This window comes from Quercus lobata, chromosome 7 (genome assembly GCF_001633185.2).
Source record: "Quercus lobata isolate SW786 chromosome 7, ValleyOak3.0 Primary Assembly, whole genome shotgun sequence".
Lineage (NCBI taxonomy): Eukaryota > Viridiplantae > Streptophyta > Magnoliopsida > Fagales > Fagaceae > Quercus > Quercus lobata.
Window position 1 is genome coordinate 28,043,407 of NC_044910.1, and position 13,143 is coordinate 28,056,549.

Consider the following 13,143-nt stretch of genomic DNA (forward strand, 5'->3'; position numbering starts at 1 on the left):
TACAACATCAAGATCATTTTGGTGAAATGAGATTAAAGATCTAATAACCAGAATCAAGATACATATTTCCAATGTGAAATTACCCTTTTACCCTTCATGTGAGGTTAAATACGGGTTGCAAAACAGGGTGTCAACACAACCTTGGAACTGGTTGAGCTTGATGCACGGATAGCAGGAGGGTAGTAAACACTCTCTGCTCTCCTAAGTACAGAAGAGGCCTCAACCCCAGCCTGGTTAAAGGCCTCATTCCACTTCTGGAGGCAGTAGTTTCTACATACCCCCAAAACCTCAGCTCTGACCCTGAGGGCCTTCTCGGTCTCTGCCACCCCTACATCATAGCCGTCTTGCTCGGCTTGGGCTCTTGCCTTCTTGGCCTCTTCTAATTTCTTCTTTAGGGTGATAATTTGTCCTTTGTAGGCGGCTAGTTGGTCCTCAGCCTGACGAAGCAGCACTCGTTGACCTTCAGCCTGCCTCTCAACGCTGTCCAAGGCAGCTTCAACACTCTTTTTGTCCCTTTCTACCTTGGTCAATTTATTCTTTAGCTCATTTGTTCTTTTCTCGGCCACATTAAAGGCCTTCATGGCCGCATTGTGCCTTCCTTCTTCTTCTTTCATCTGCCAATGGCAAAAATTTGTTATCTCCTTTGCCCGGAATGTGGCTTGAACGGTTTGTCGAGGAAAGAAACATGGTAAAAAAAATAAAAATGGGAAGCAGTAAAGGGAAGAAAGGGGAGGAAACTTGCCAAAATAAAAAAAGAAGAAAGGCTAATTGAAGGATTACCATCGCGAGGTCCTTTTTCAGACTAAGGAAGACCTCGTGCCTCCTCAGGGACCTTAGATCGACCATGTCTTTAGGAAGTAGCAGTGCCTGCTCCACTGTATCGGCCACGTAGCTGGCCTTCCCTTATTGGAAGTCCCTAATGGAGGCATTGGTGGGCAGAAGGGCTCCATCTAGCATTGGAGTGGGGGTCCAAGACGAAGGTCCGACTTGGGAATCACTCCTATTGTCAGCCCCCATTTGCCTTACCTTAACTTGTTTAGCCCTTCTTTGGAGCTCAGCCTCTTGGGAGGGGTGGGTTTTTCCTTCTTCCACGACCTCCTTACCTTCTATTCCCTCTTCCTTTTGAGGTCGGTGGGATCAGATTGGAGGGGCTGGGTGGGTGAAGGGGTAGGAAGCCTAGTCTGGGTTGCCTTCCCAGGTGCATTTCCCCCTGGTTGGGACTCTAGTAGTTCTTAAAGAGTGGACCTCGGCTTGCATTGTATCCCTATATTGTCTGGTACGGAAGTAACTTCTTGATGGTGATTGGATTAGGTTGGAAGAGGCAGGCCGAGGTCACCAGTTGAGATCTCTGGTGACAAAGGTTGGTTAAAAACATCATAGATGTCTTCTGAGTTTGAGACGTCTACTATCTCTTCTTCTTTTTCTTCTTCCTCCTCTTTGATGATAGGATGGGAAGGAGTGGCCTTTTTGCTTGTATGCTGGAGTGGCAGAGTTGCTAGAGGAGTTGCTAGAGGTATACCTTCTGGGATAGCACTAGGTGATGAGAAAACTCGAAACGGCAACGCTTATTTGGTGCAAGCGTGGGTCCTTGGCTTTTATAACGCACTTTGACGCCTGGAAGCTTTTAGAGATGGGGGGTGTAGTTGTGGATCAGGTGTGCTGCTCTTAGCTGACCGTCACTATGGACGAACACCTCGGCCTTCAGTATCTTGTCTAGGCTCGAATGCTAGACCTAAAGCCCCACTTGGTGTCCCCTCTTTCGTCGGGTAAGGGAGGCCATCATGCCACTCCCTTGAAACAATCAAGAAGTCCTTTTTCAGGCCTTTGTTGGAATCAAGGAGGCATTGGATGAGCCTAATCTCGGGGTGCCTAGATTTTAGGTAATACCCCTGCCCCTTTAGGTGGTGGAGGTTGTAAATCCAATTGACGTCATGATGGGTAAGACCTAAGCCCATTTTTTTGGTTAAGGGTATCGACGCTACCTAAAATTCTAAACATGTTTGGGGCACATTGGGTAGAAGCTAATCTGTGAGCCCTAAGGTAATCCCTAGTGACGGTGCCCATAAGGATTCTCATCCCTTCCTCTATAAAGGCAATCATCGGGATTACCACTTCTCTTTCTTGCCTTTTTTGGTGCCATTCCCCTTCCTCACAATACCTAATTGATACTTCTGGCAGAATCCTATACTGAACTTTAAAATTCTCTGTATTCTCCGTGGAGTCTACTAGGTAAGCAAATCTACCCATATTTAGAGAAGGGTTGGAGGTGCTAAGATAGTAAGGGAGAAACTAAGAAGGCCATGGAGGAATATGTCACGCCCCAAACTCGATACTTGGATTTGTGACCATGACCGGCATACTAATATCAAGCTTAAACCTGATATTAATAAAAACCAACTTAACTTTTTCCAAAACTTTTACAAAAGCTTTCCTCTTTCTTTTCGTTCTTGTTTCTTTACTTAAATGATATAACTTTCCACTTGATATTCAGAGCATCTACATTGTACCTCAAAGGATAACACAATCCACTGATTATTCAAATTCTAAATTTTCACATAAGACATCTCTTAATACTTTAAGGTACACACTTTCATTATATCCTAAAATACACCATACTACAAGTCTAAACATCAAATTGCTAATTTAGGATCTATACATATAAAACTAAAACCAGCTCCTTCCAAACTCGACAAAGGCTTCCTTTACTCCAAAATAAAACCTGCTAACTGAAAGAGTGGAAGGGGTGAGCTACACAGCTCAGTAAAGGTAAGATATATGAGAATTTAATAAGGATGCATGTAAATTAGATAATTTCATTCTATGAATATTCGAATAGTAGAACATCTTTTCATGCATAATATTTTATACTATTTATAATAATAACTTATACGCTCTTCATAGAAAATAATTGTTCTCATTTTTCTTATCAGGTTAATATTACCAAAAATTTTCAGATTAAACTTCTTTCATTTCCTACAAAGTCACCATATGTATATTCTCATTACAAAATAATCATTTTAACTTAAATCAGATAATCGGCAACTTTGTATTAAACTAGAAACATCTTGACTCAATAAGAAAACTTTTCTTTATAAACCTCTTCCCGAAAAATATTATAACTTTTATAGTCATAAAACTTAATGTTTCATAAAGAATAAGTACCTGATAACTTTTAAATATAAACTTGTACTTTCATCAGAAGCTTTATCTTTATAGCACAACAGAATTTCAGAAACTTCTATCTTTAATGAACAACTTTTTTTTCATCAGAAACTTCTTGTTTTCATGAGAGCTTTTAACTTTTCATAATGCATTTAAACAAAATAATTCTCTCATGATTAATAACATAACATAGCTGTTCATATCATATTGGTTAGTTCATATCTGATAAGTCTGTACAGAGAAGGCCTCATCACAATTGGGTGACCTCGTGTGCATGATATTGTCCTCTTTGAAAGGCCTGATGGCACATCTCTTCAAGGTTTTATTCATCCCCACCGTCCGTACACATTGGGGAGAAGGTCTTGTTCAGATTAGAGTTACAGGCAACCTCATTTCCTTTACTTTAAATGGCCTAGAGTTATGGGCAGCCCCATTTTCTCTACTTTAAATGGTTAAACAGATAACATTTTTCCATGGAAAGCCAGTAATTAACCCCTACTGACAGAGTTCAGATCACCAAAGGATATAACCCGAAAATATTTCATACTTTACATCATACTAAAATTTCTTATTTCACATAACATTTCATTATAATAGCATTTCCATTCTTTTCTTTAAATATCATGTTCGTGGGAATTAGTAATGGCATCAATATATTTAAATCATATACATAAGGTTTCGAAAGCTCACAAACATATCTTTGTCAGAATAATGATTATATGCCATATCTATAATAAAAAACCTTTTAATGCATAATATACTTTAAAATAACCTCATGACTTACCAAATACCCATATAACTTATCCCTTACCTGAAAGCAGAGGAACTGAGAGCCTACAGTCGAAGGAGTGGGAAATTGGTAACACCTAAACCAAATATCAAAACTTATTACTTACTATCAATTATCCCTTGTCATAAACTTACACATTCATCTCAAAGCCTATCTCTTAAAATCAAGGAAGTCCTAATCCCACCTCAATGAGGTTCCCACAAATACAAAGTACATTCAACAGACAACATGATGTACTAAATCACAGAGAAACCAATTCATAAAATTTATAGCTCAAAACATTCACCCTAACTTGAGAAGTAAATCCACAAAGTCAGGTGTAGCATATGCTGTTCACTGCTCATTTCAGCAGCGTATGCTCCATTTGTAAAATACAAATGGGCTGTCCACACACACCCAATTGTCATGAAATTTTACAGAACTACTCCGCTGTATGTCCAGTATATACCATAAAACTTTCGGAGTCAAATCATAAACCCATGATTTACTAAAAATCACACAAGACAGTATACTCAATTCTATCCTGGCAGAATTTCTTGCAACTTACAAATTAAACCATTATTTTTATGTTCATCCAAGTGCTGTGAGACCACTTTCATAACAACCATGTGTGTCTTAGAATTCATAAAAACTACTCTTAGCATCTTAATTCACAAAATATGATTTAATACATATTTTTCTTGTTGTAAACATCAAATCTGTCACAGAGACAGCTTCAATACACATTCTTACAAAGTCATCAATAAATAGCAATAGGTCTTAATTTCATTTGGTTATTTTTATACCTATAGTATACATATTAAAATATGTTAATAAGCATTCAATTGATCACAATATCATCAAACTTTTAAATCACTAAAACAGAATCATAATTCAGCCTCTAAAATCAGGATAGAGGATAAAGAAGTAGCATAAACAAATGAAGTTTTGATTACTTACCCAACCTTTGAAGCTGAAATTTTAGTGCTAACCCTTTAATTTCTTCTTTAGAGAGGGATATTTTGTTTTGGTGAGAGAGGGAGGCTGCCGTGTAAGAGCAAAGAGAGAAGAAATCAAAAACAAAGAAAAAGGAGTAGAGAAAGAGGGCTGGACTTTCTGTCTGGTGCAGCCAAGAAGATGAGATAAGGAGAGGACTTTTGGGGCAGCCAAAGAAGATAAGAGATGTGGACAATTGGGGTGGGATACGTGGAAGGCCAGGGAAGAAAAATCACACCCCCTTTTTCCCCACTTTTTCAATTTTCTTGCATTCACACTCACTTTTCTACAAAAATAATATCACTTTGCATATACATACATACATATATATATATATATCCTTACCTTTATAAAGTTATATCCATCACATTAAAAGAGCATATATGTTCTATAATATCACAAAATCAAAGCTTCATGCACTTAAAAAGTAATTAAGACAATCACATGCACATAAACCCATAAATTAATTATGAAATTAGGTTGGGGTGTTACAGACTAGACACGGGAAAAAAAAAGAAAAGTAGCTTGAAAAAATAAATGGAAACATTTATGAAGACTTACACGAAGAAGAAAACTCTCCTTGGACTAGCTTTTGGTAGGTGTGAGGACACGAGTAAATTGGGTAAGTTTGCAGGTTCAGTGTATGAGCACTAAAGTGAGATGAATGATTGATTTGGCCAGTATTTATATAAAAAACAGAGTTACAAGCAGGAAAATTCTCGCTTGAGTTCCAACAAAATCTCTAGTCGTTGGATCCGCATTGCGCCATAGAATGTGGGGAACATGGAGCTGCAAAAATTTAATAAAGGCGCGTCTTAGATGCCGAAGCGTCAAGAGCGTGCGTTGGGCAACTAAAAATGCATCTGCGCAAATAGAGGTGATGTATGGTAAGGGTAGAGTGGTTGTGGCGATATCGAAATCCTCATTTTTGCCCAAGGAGCAAAAGAGCGGAATTTTGAGGGGTTATTGTAGGGATGTTAGGCCCAATAGAATATATTGGGCCGGAGGTCCAATCCGAGGACATGAAGTAGTCCGAGGAGGGGTGAACATTATCAGAGGAGTCCGTGTTAGTAAGTGAATAAGTTAGTTTTGATCATAAGAGTCCATGAAGGGTGATTTGAGGATGAATTCCTCCTCGATTGATCAGAGCCGAGGTCCAAAGGGGTGGTCTACCATCTAGGGCAGCGTTCTAGGAGATTTTATTGATATGGATAAGCATCACAAAAGCACGAGATAGAGGGAAGTCCTAGAATATCTAAAGAGAAAGCTGTTACCACCACATTGAATGCTCTACACCTAGCTAATTGGCCGCATTAATGTGGAGGTGATACCTGAACAGTAATTTTCAGTCTTACAGCTACTACCAGAGACTTCAAGAAGGTGCTTATGGGACAAGAATCCACACTAGCAATTTGCCCTACACATGGAGGGTAGAGATGAATGAAGGAAGATAGTATAAAACAGAAGGAAGGTCCTAAAGAAAGAGATTGGAAAATTGAGAGAGAAACATTGTAGCAATCAAGAGTTGAAAGCAATCTGCCTTACACGTGGAGGGTAGAGATGAATGAAGGAAGATAGTATAAAACAGAAGGAAGGTCCTAAAGAAAGAGATCGAAAAATTGAGAGAGAAACACTGTAGCAATCAAGAGTTGAACTTGTAATCAAACTTAAGAAGAAATATATAAGAAGGCGTAAATGCACTTTTAGTCCCTACATTTTGACGTTTTTCCATTTTAGTCCCTACATTTTATTTTTTCCACTTTTAGTCCCTAAAACCAATTTACGCTTTCCGTTTTAGTCCTTGAAACACTGTTCTGTCACCAAATTAACGGAAAGACTGACGGATTAATAAAATATTATTAAAAAAATTATTTAACATTTTTTATATGCCAAAATTAAAAAAGAAATTTAATTACTCAATTTTAATTTAGAACAAAAAAAAAAAAAAAAAAATTTTTCTTTCAAACAAAAATTTTACTTTTTTTTAATTAAAAATGAATTTTTTTTTTTATTCCAAATTTCTTCTTTTTTTTTTTTTTTTTTTTTTTTTTTTTTTTTTTTTTTGTTCAGAAGAACATTCAACTTTTAAACCCTTTTCTCTCTCTATTCTCAAACTCTCTTTCTCCTCACCCCGATCTGATTCAAACTCTGACTGACCCAAACTCTCTCTGATCTCTTTCAAGACTCAGTGATGAGGTCGCTGCCGTCGAACTCGTTCAAGACTCAATGATGAGGTCACCATTGCCATAGAAGAAAGAAACCCCAGAAGGTCTGCGTTGCCGTCGCCGTTTCCGTTGCCATTGACCCATCGAACCCATCAAGAAGGTCCGTTGATTAGGTGTATGAAACCCTAGAAAGAAAACCCATAGTTTATTTCTGTGTAATTATGGCTCCGTTGTACAAAACCCAGTCACCGATTCGGTATTGGAGCCCGATATTGACCAGCGGCGAGCAGATCAAGAGGTTGATCTTCGAGGTTTTGATCATGGAGGCCGTGGGGTCTTGATGGCGTGAAAACAATGGGAAAAATTTGGAGGCTTGCATGTGGGTGTTGTGAACATGGATCGGTGGTTGGGTCTGCTGATGATTTTGGCTTGGGTTGTGATTTGGGTTTCGTTTGTGTTTAATCTCTATTTGTGATCTGGGTCTGTGTTTGTGTTTGGTCTCTGTTTCTTTTCTTTTTTTTGTTTGTGTTGTTGTGATCTAGGTTTGAGTTTTTGGTTGCTGGATTTGTGTTCTTGGTTGCTGGGTTTGATCTGGGAAGAACACAAAGAACTTGGATTTGTGTTCTCGGTTGCTGGGTTTGATCTGGGAAGAACACGAAGAACTTTGGGTCTGTATTTGTGTTTGGTCTCTGTTTCTTTTCTTTTTTTTTCGTTTGTGTTGTTGTGATCTAGGTTTGAGTTTTTGGTTGCTAGATTTGTGTTCTTGGTTGCTGGGTTTGATCTGGGTTTAAGTAATAATGTTCTTTTGTTGGGTTGCTATTCTTTTGCTTTGCTAGGTTGTTATTCTTTTGCTTGGGTTTGATTCGGTGGTGATCTTCTGGAAAAAAAAAAAGAAGAAGATTGGAATTAAAAAAATTCGTTTTAATTAAAAGAAAGTAAAATTTTTGTTTGAAAGAAAATAATTTTTTTTTTTGTTTTTTGTTCTAAATTAAAATTGAGTAATTAATTTTTTTTTTAATTTTGGCATATAAAAAATGTTAAATAATTTTTTTAATAATATTTTATTAATCCGTCAGTCTTTTCGTTAATTTGGTGACAGAACAGTGTTTCAAGGACTAAAACGGAAAGCGTAAATTGGTTTTAGGGACTAAAAGTGGAAAAAATAAAATGTAGGGATTAAAATGGAAAAACGTAAAAATGTAGGGACTAAAAGTGCATTTACGCCTATATAAGAATTGATCTTCTCGGATTGTGCCGATGACAATTTTCTTTAGATTAAACCAGTCTATCTTCATTTTCTTGTCATCTGGATCCACTTTATTTGTTGTCTGACTCATTAAAGCCCAATTTCCAACCTACTCTTTACAAATTCATTGTATTGGGTTCTTTGGGCCTAAGTTCATCAATCCTTTGGGCTTGGGAGCCAAATTGTGACCTTACAGTAATAATAATAGTAATATTATAATAATATAGGAATTATAAGGACACTTACGTTAAATAAAATAAAAAATTTAAATTCATTAGTAATTTTAAATTAAAATAATTATTTATTAATTATTATATACTTAATTTTATTTGCCTTTAAAAAAAATAGTGCTAGAATCACACACTATTTTATAATACTTTGCCACAATTATGATGTGACCCACTTTTTTCCTCCACTAATCACACTTTGCTATATTATATTTTTGATAAAAAAGTTGTGAAATTTTTTGTAACACTAAATTTTCTCTTAAAAAAATTGTAAATATTAATTAAAAGTACTTTTAATATTTTATTTGTTGTATATCAATCTATCAATATAAGTCAAATCATGGGCTCAAAGCTGCAAAAATCTAATGGCTGACCATTTTTCCATCTTTAATTCAAAAATCAAAAGTTTTCTTCCTTCTCGATGCAAGTCACGTGAAAGGGCTTTGGAAACATAAAAAAGAATACAAAACAAATAGAGAGAAGGTGAGAAAATCACAACAGTGGAGACGAACAGAAGAAAGAGAAGGAGGAGAAAAAGAAGAAAGAAAAAGAAATAGAAGCAGAAGACGAAGATGAAGTCCGTGACTGGAGACGTACCTGTGCTAGGTTGCTGCTTCAATTTCGCACAACTACTTTGTTGTCTTTTTCTTCTCAGTTTTTGTTTGTTTGTTTGTTTGTTTTTTTTTTTTTTTTTTTTTTTTTTTTTTGTGTTTTGGTTCTAGATCTGAAAAAATTCCAAAGTGCATGCCGGCCAAATCTTTAATTTCAGCTAGTATTTGCTAAGAAAAAGGAATCGTGAGAATTGTTCATGGTTTTAAGAATTGTGGAGTTCAACCACAGTTTGCATGGGCTTATGATTTTTTTTTTTGCATATAGAGGTTCTTAAGGCTAAAAGAATTGCAAAGAAGAGGGGTTTACGGTTAACTGTATCGGACTGTATGGTCCAGTTTGGATTTCAAAACCATGCAATTAACTGCAATATGATATATATTTGATTATATATATATATATATATATATAATTTTAAGCTTTGATTACTTTAAAAGAAAAAAAGGGACATTGGTAACTATGATATTGTGAATCCATTCATGTGATGCATTAGTGATGCTAATAAGTCATCGGTGGATATTTTGTTTTATTTTTTTCCTTTACAAAAAGTGAGAGAGGGGATTTGAACCCAAATTATCTTTATTAGAAGAATTAAGTAAACCACTAAACTGTAAAGCTCTTGATGGTGGCTTTTTTATTAATTAATGTATAATTCTGATTGCATATTTATGAGTAAGTTTTCTTAACGAGACTAGAGTAATATAAGGGTGTTTAAACTACTTAATATGTTCTTGTATTAAGAGTCTATGTATTTTGATTATTATTATTTTTTATTTATTTATTTATTTATTTTTTTAAGAAAGACTATAGACTTAACACACACACACAGAGGGGTGGGAACCCGAGTTTAATATCACACAACTCACAACATACAAAAGCCGGTTAAAAGCCGGTAACTCTTGAATGCTGTGTGAAGGTTTTAAACTCATTGGGAGTTTGTATGTTGTGAGTTGTGTGATACTAAACTCGGGTTCCCACTCCCCTGTGTGTGTGTGTGTTAAGTCTATAGTCTTTCTCAAAAAAAAGGTATTTTGATTAATTATATATATATATATTTTTTTGATGACATGATTTATTTATTTTATATATTTGGTTAGCAGTAACTTCTTTAAATTTTTTTTTTTCTAACTATAGTTGTATTTTTATTTTTATTTTTGTAAACATATGAAAATGACCTAGCCCAAACAGTGAGAAAGTTCAAGACTGGAAGAGCGAACATTACCATCGCTTGGATGGAAAACGCTCCAATAGCGTGCTTTATCCCAGTGCATCCAAGTCAACCTTTAAACATTTTCCGAAAAGAAAAAGGAATGGTCCCATACAATTCAATTTCCAGTCAATTGAAAATATTTACCCTCTATTTTACAAGATTTTATTCTGTTTGAAAATCCGCCTGTGAATTTGCTTTCTCTTTTTAACTTTGATTTATCTGGTTTGTACTTAAGCAGGCGCTGCCCTGTAAATACCTTGGTTGTTTAGTTCTTTTTAATGCAGTATCCTTTATGCCCAAAAAAAAAAAAAAAAAAAAAAAAAAAAAAAAAAAAAAAAAAAAAAAAAAAAAAGAAAGAAAGAAAAGAAAACTGATGAAATATTGATGATAGGGAAAAGTTCAAATGCGATGTTGATTGTTGAAGACCAGATAATAGTACTTCTTTTACATTATTTTTATTGACAGAACAACCAAGAGTGGAGAAAACTTCATTGAAAAACTGCAACAGGGTAAGCAAGGACACGGCTCAAACTCTCAAAGGCTCAAACAAACTCTTTCTACTACAGTCTACAGACAAATCACAAGAAATTGCAAAGTACAAAGAACCCAATTGATGACAAAGCGGTCAATTATTATGCAGTAATAATGCACCGATTGTGAGTGGCGAGTATAAGTTCATCTATTTGGAAGCATTAACCATCCCAAAGCGTTTTCGCATAAAGGCAACATGTTTGTCTCTTGGAGGTAGACTTTCCTTGATGGCACTTACACATACAAACTCATTAGCCCAATTGAAAAGTTTGGGAAATTTCTCCCTTGTCAACAACTCTGATGCCCCTGAAGCTTCTTCAAGAACTCCAAGCCAGTAGCCTATCATGTTAGCAGCAATGTCTAGCAGTCCAATAGTCTCTCCACCAAAATACCTCTTTCCCTTGAGCTCATTTTCTAGAAATTGTAGAAGCTTAGATAACTCTTCCGCAGCCTTCTCGCGCTCTTTCTGATCTTCACCCCAACAAGCTTTAAGTATTGCAGGCAAGCACTAAAAAAAGAAAGAGAAAACTCAAATTTTAGCGTGACTTGCAGTCTATTTTTATAGGTTAAAAAAATTGCATCTCTAATGAGTGCTTATACCAAAGGAAAAAAAAAAAAAACCACAAATAGATATTCAGTGAATACATGGCTTATCATTAAAGCTTCTGGGTACGTTATTAAAATAATGACTAAATAATTAAATTAATTATTTTTTAATAATTTAAACTTTTAGAATAATAGGTAAATAGATGTAACATAGGAAATCAAATAGTCATGAGATTGAACTCTATTTACACCATTCCTTCTATTTCAAATAAAATAAAAAACTCACCTCTTAGGCCCACATGAGAGGAGTAATAAAGCAACCACACAAAAAAATATTGGCGCAAATACAATTTTAATCCAATATAAAAAATAAAATGTTTGTTTATTACATTACAAATTTACAATTGAAAGAAGCTTTAAGAGTAAATGGTATTTTACCTTTTCGTCTATGAACTTGGCCCAGAATCGTGCATTGGCTCTCTCATAAGGATCTTTGGGCAAGATGGGATGATTTTTCCAGGTCTCATCAATGTATTCGATAATAACAAGTGACTCGGCCACAGGCTTTCCATTGTGTACGAGCACGGGAATCTTTTTGTGAACTGGGTTGTATTTGAGGAGGGAAGGGCTCTTGTTAGTTAGATCTTCTTCAATGTATTTGTAATCTATTCCTTTCAGCTTCAAAGCCATCTCTACTCTGCGACTATAAGGGCTGTGCCACGCACCAAACACCAATACTTCTTCGGCCATAATGACACTCTTTGTTCCTGCACTTTACAGAGTTTGTAATGAGATTCAAATTTCAAAGGCTTGGCTCTACCCTCTGGGTTTGATGCCCTTTTATAGAGCCTATGCATGATTTTTATATTTAAAGAGTAAAAACCCAACTTGAATTCGTCCATAAGTTTGAATCTTGATGCTAACATGGGACGTGGTTAAATTAAGTGTCAAATTTTCACTTTTCGCCAAGCAGTTGTGGACCTGTGGTAAGTGCTGGAATGTCAATAATGGCAAATCCAGGCCATAGTTCATTGATGATCTCAGCAATGGCTGAGCTGAAGGATGACCTCAGCCAGAAACAGAATGTAGTCTTTCGGAAGGCTCTAGAGCAATGGACTAAACTAACTACTGTATAATACTAGCAAAGTCGACTGCCTTTGGGTCATGTGGCTCATCCAGCCCACTTAATTTATATGGGGTGGTGGGCTACTAAGCCGTACTGTAGTTCCCTCATAGTCTTTATCTAACATGAGAAAATTTTTAGTTAAAAAAAAAAGAAAAAAAGAAAGAGAGAGAGGCAAACTTGCAACATTTAGAGTTAGTTTAGTAAGGGAGATGGAAAAATGAAAGGGTAGAAAAAAAATTTAATTTTTCCTCATGTATGTTTGGTTGGAGGGATTGAAAAGTGGAGGGATGACAAACACTTTTGTTTGGTTGAAGAGAAAAGTAGAAGGATAGAAAATGTAATTTATATAAATTACTCTTATGCCCTTATTACATACTATTTTATAATTATTTTCTTTGTATTCATTAAATAAGAAGAAAATAATACTTTTATTAATTAAAGTCAATTTATAAAAAATTCTCTTATCACACATATTATATTAAATTCTCACATCACACATATTATTACTCATATTATGTTGAGTTCTGTAAGATCAACAAGTTAGTCAATTTCGCTT

The 13,143-nt window shown here is 35.6% G+C and overlaps 2 protein-coding genes across 2 annotated transcripts; both read right to left on the minus strand.

Annotated features, from left to right (window-relative positions):
• LOC115953696 lies at window positions 1-5,153 on the minus strand. Its single transcript, XM_031071456.1, has 4 exons — window positions 4,892-5,153; window positions 3,974-4,028; window positions 781-2,726; window positions 1-614 (listed from the first exon to the last, which is right to left on the minus strand). The coding sequence occupies exons 3-4, from the start codon at window positions 844-846 to the stop codon at window positions 105-107; spliced, it is 576 nt and encodes a 191-aa protein (XP_030927316.1). The 5' UTR covers window positions 847-2,726; window positions 3,974-4,028; window positions 4,892-5,153; the 3' UTR covers window positions 1-104.
• Window positions 5,154-10,827: 5,674 nt separating this feature from the next.
• On the minus strand, window positions 10,828-12,273 carry LOC115953971 (glutathione S-transferase U8-like). The gene is made up of 2 exons (XM_031071809.1): window positions 11,900-12,273; window positions 10,828-11,423 (listed from the first exon to the last, which is right to left on the minus strand). The coding sequence occupies exons 1-2, from the start codon at window positions 12,209-12,211 to the stop codon at window positions 11,064-11,066; spliced, it is 672 nt and encodes a 223-aa protein (XP_030927669.1). The 5' UTR covers window positions 12,212-12,273; the 3' UTR covers window positions 10,828-11,063.
• Between the last annotated feature and the right edge of the window lie 870 nt (window positions 12,274-13,143).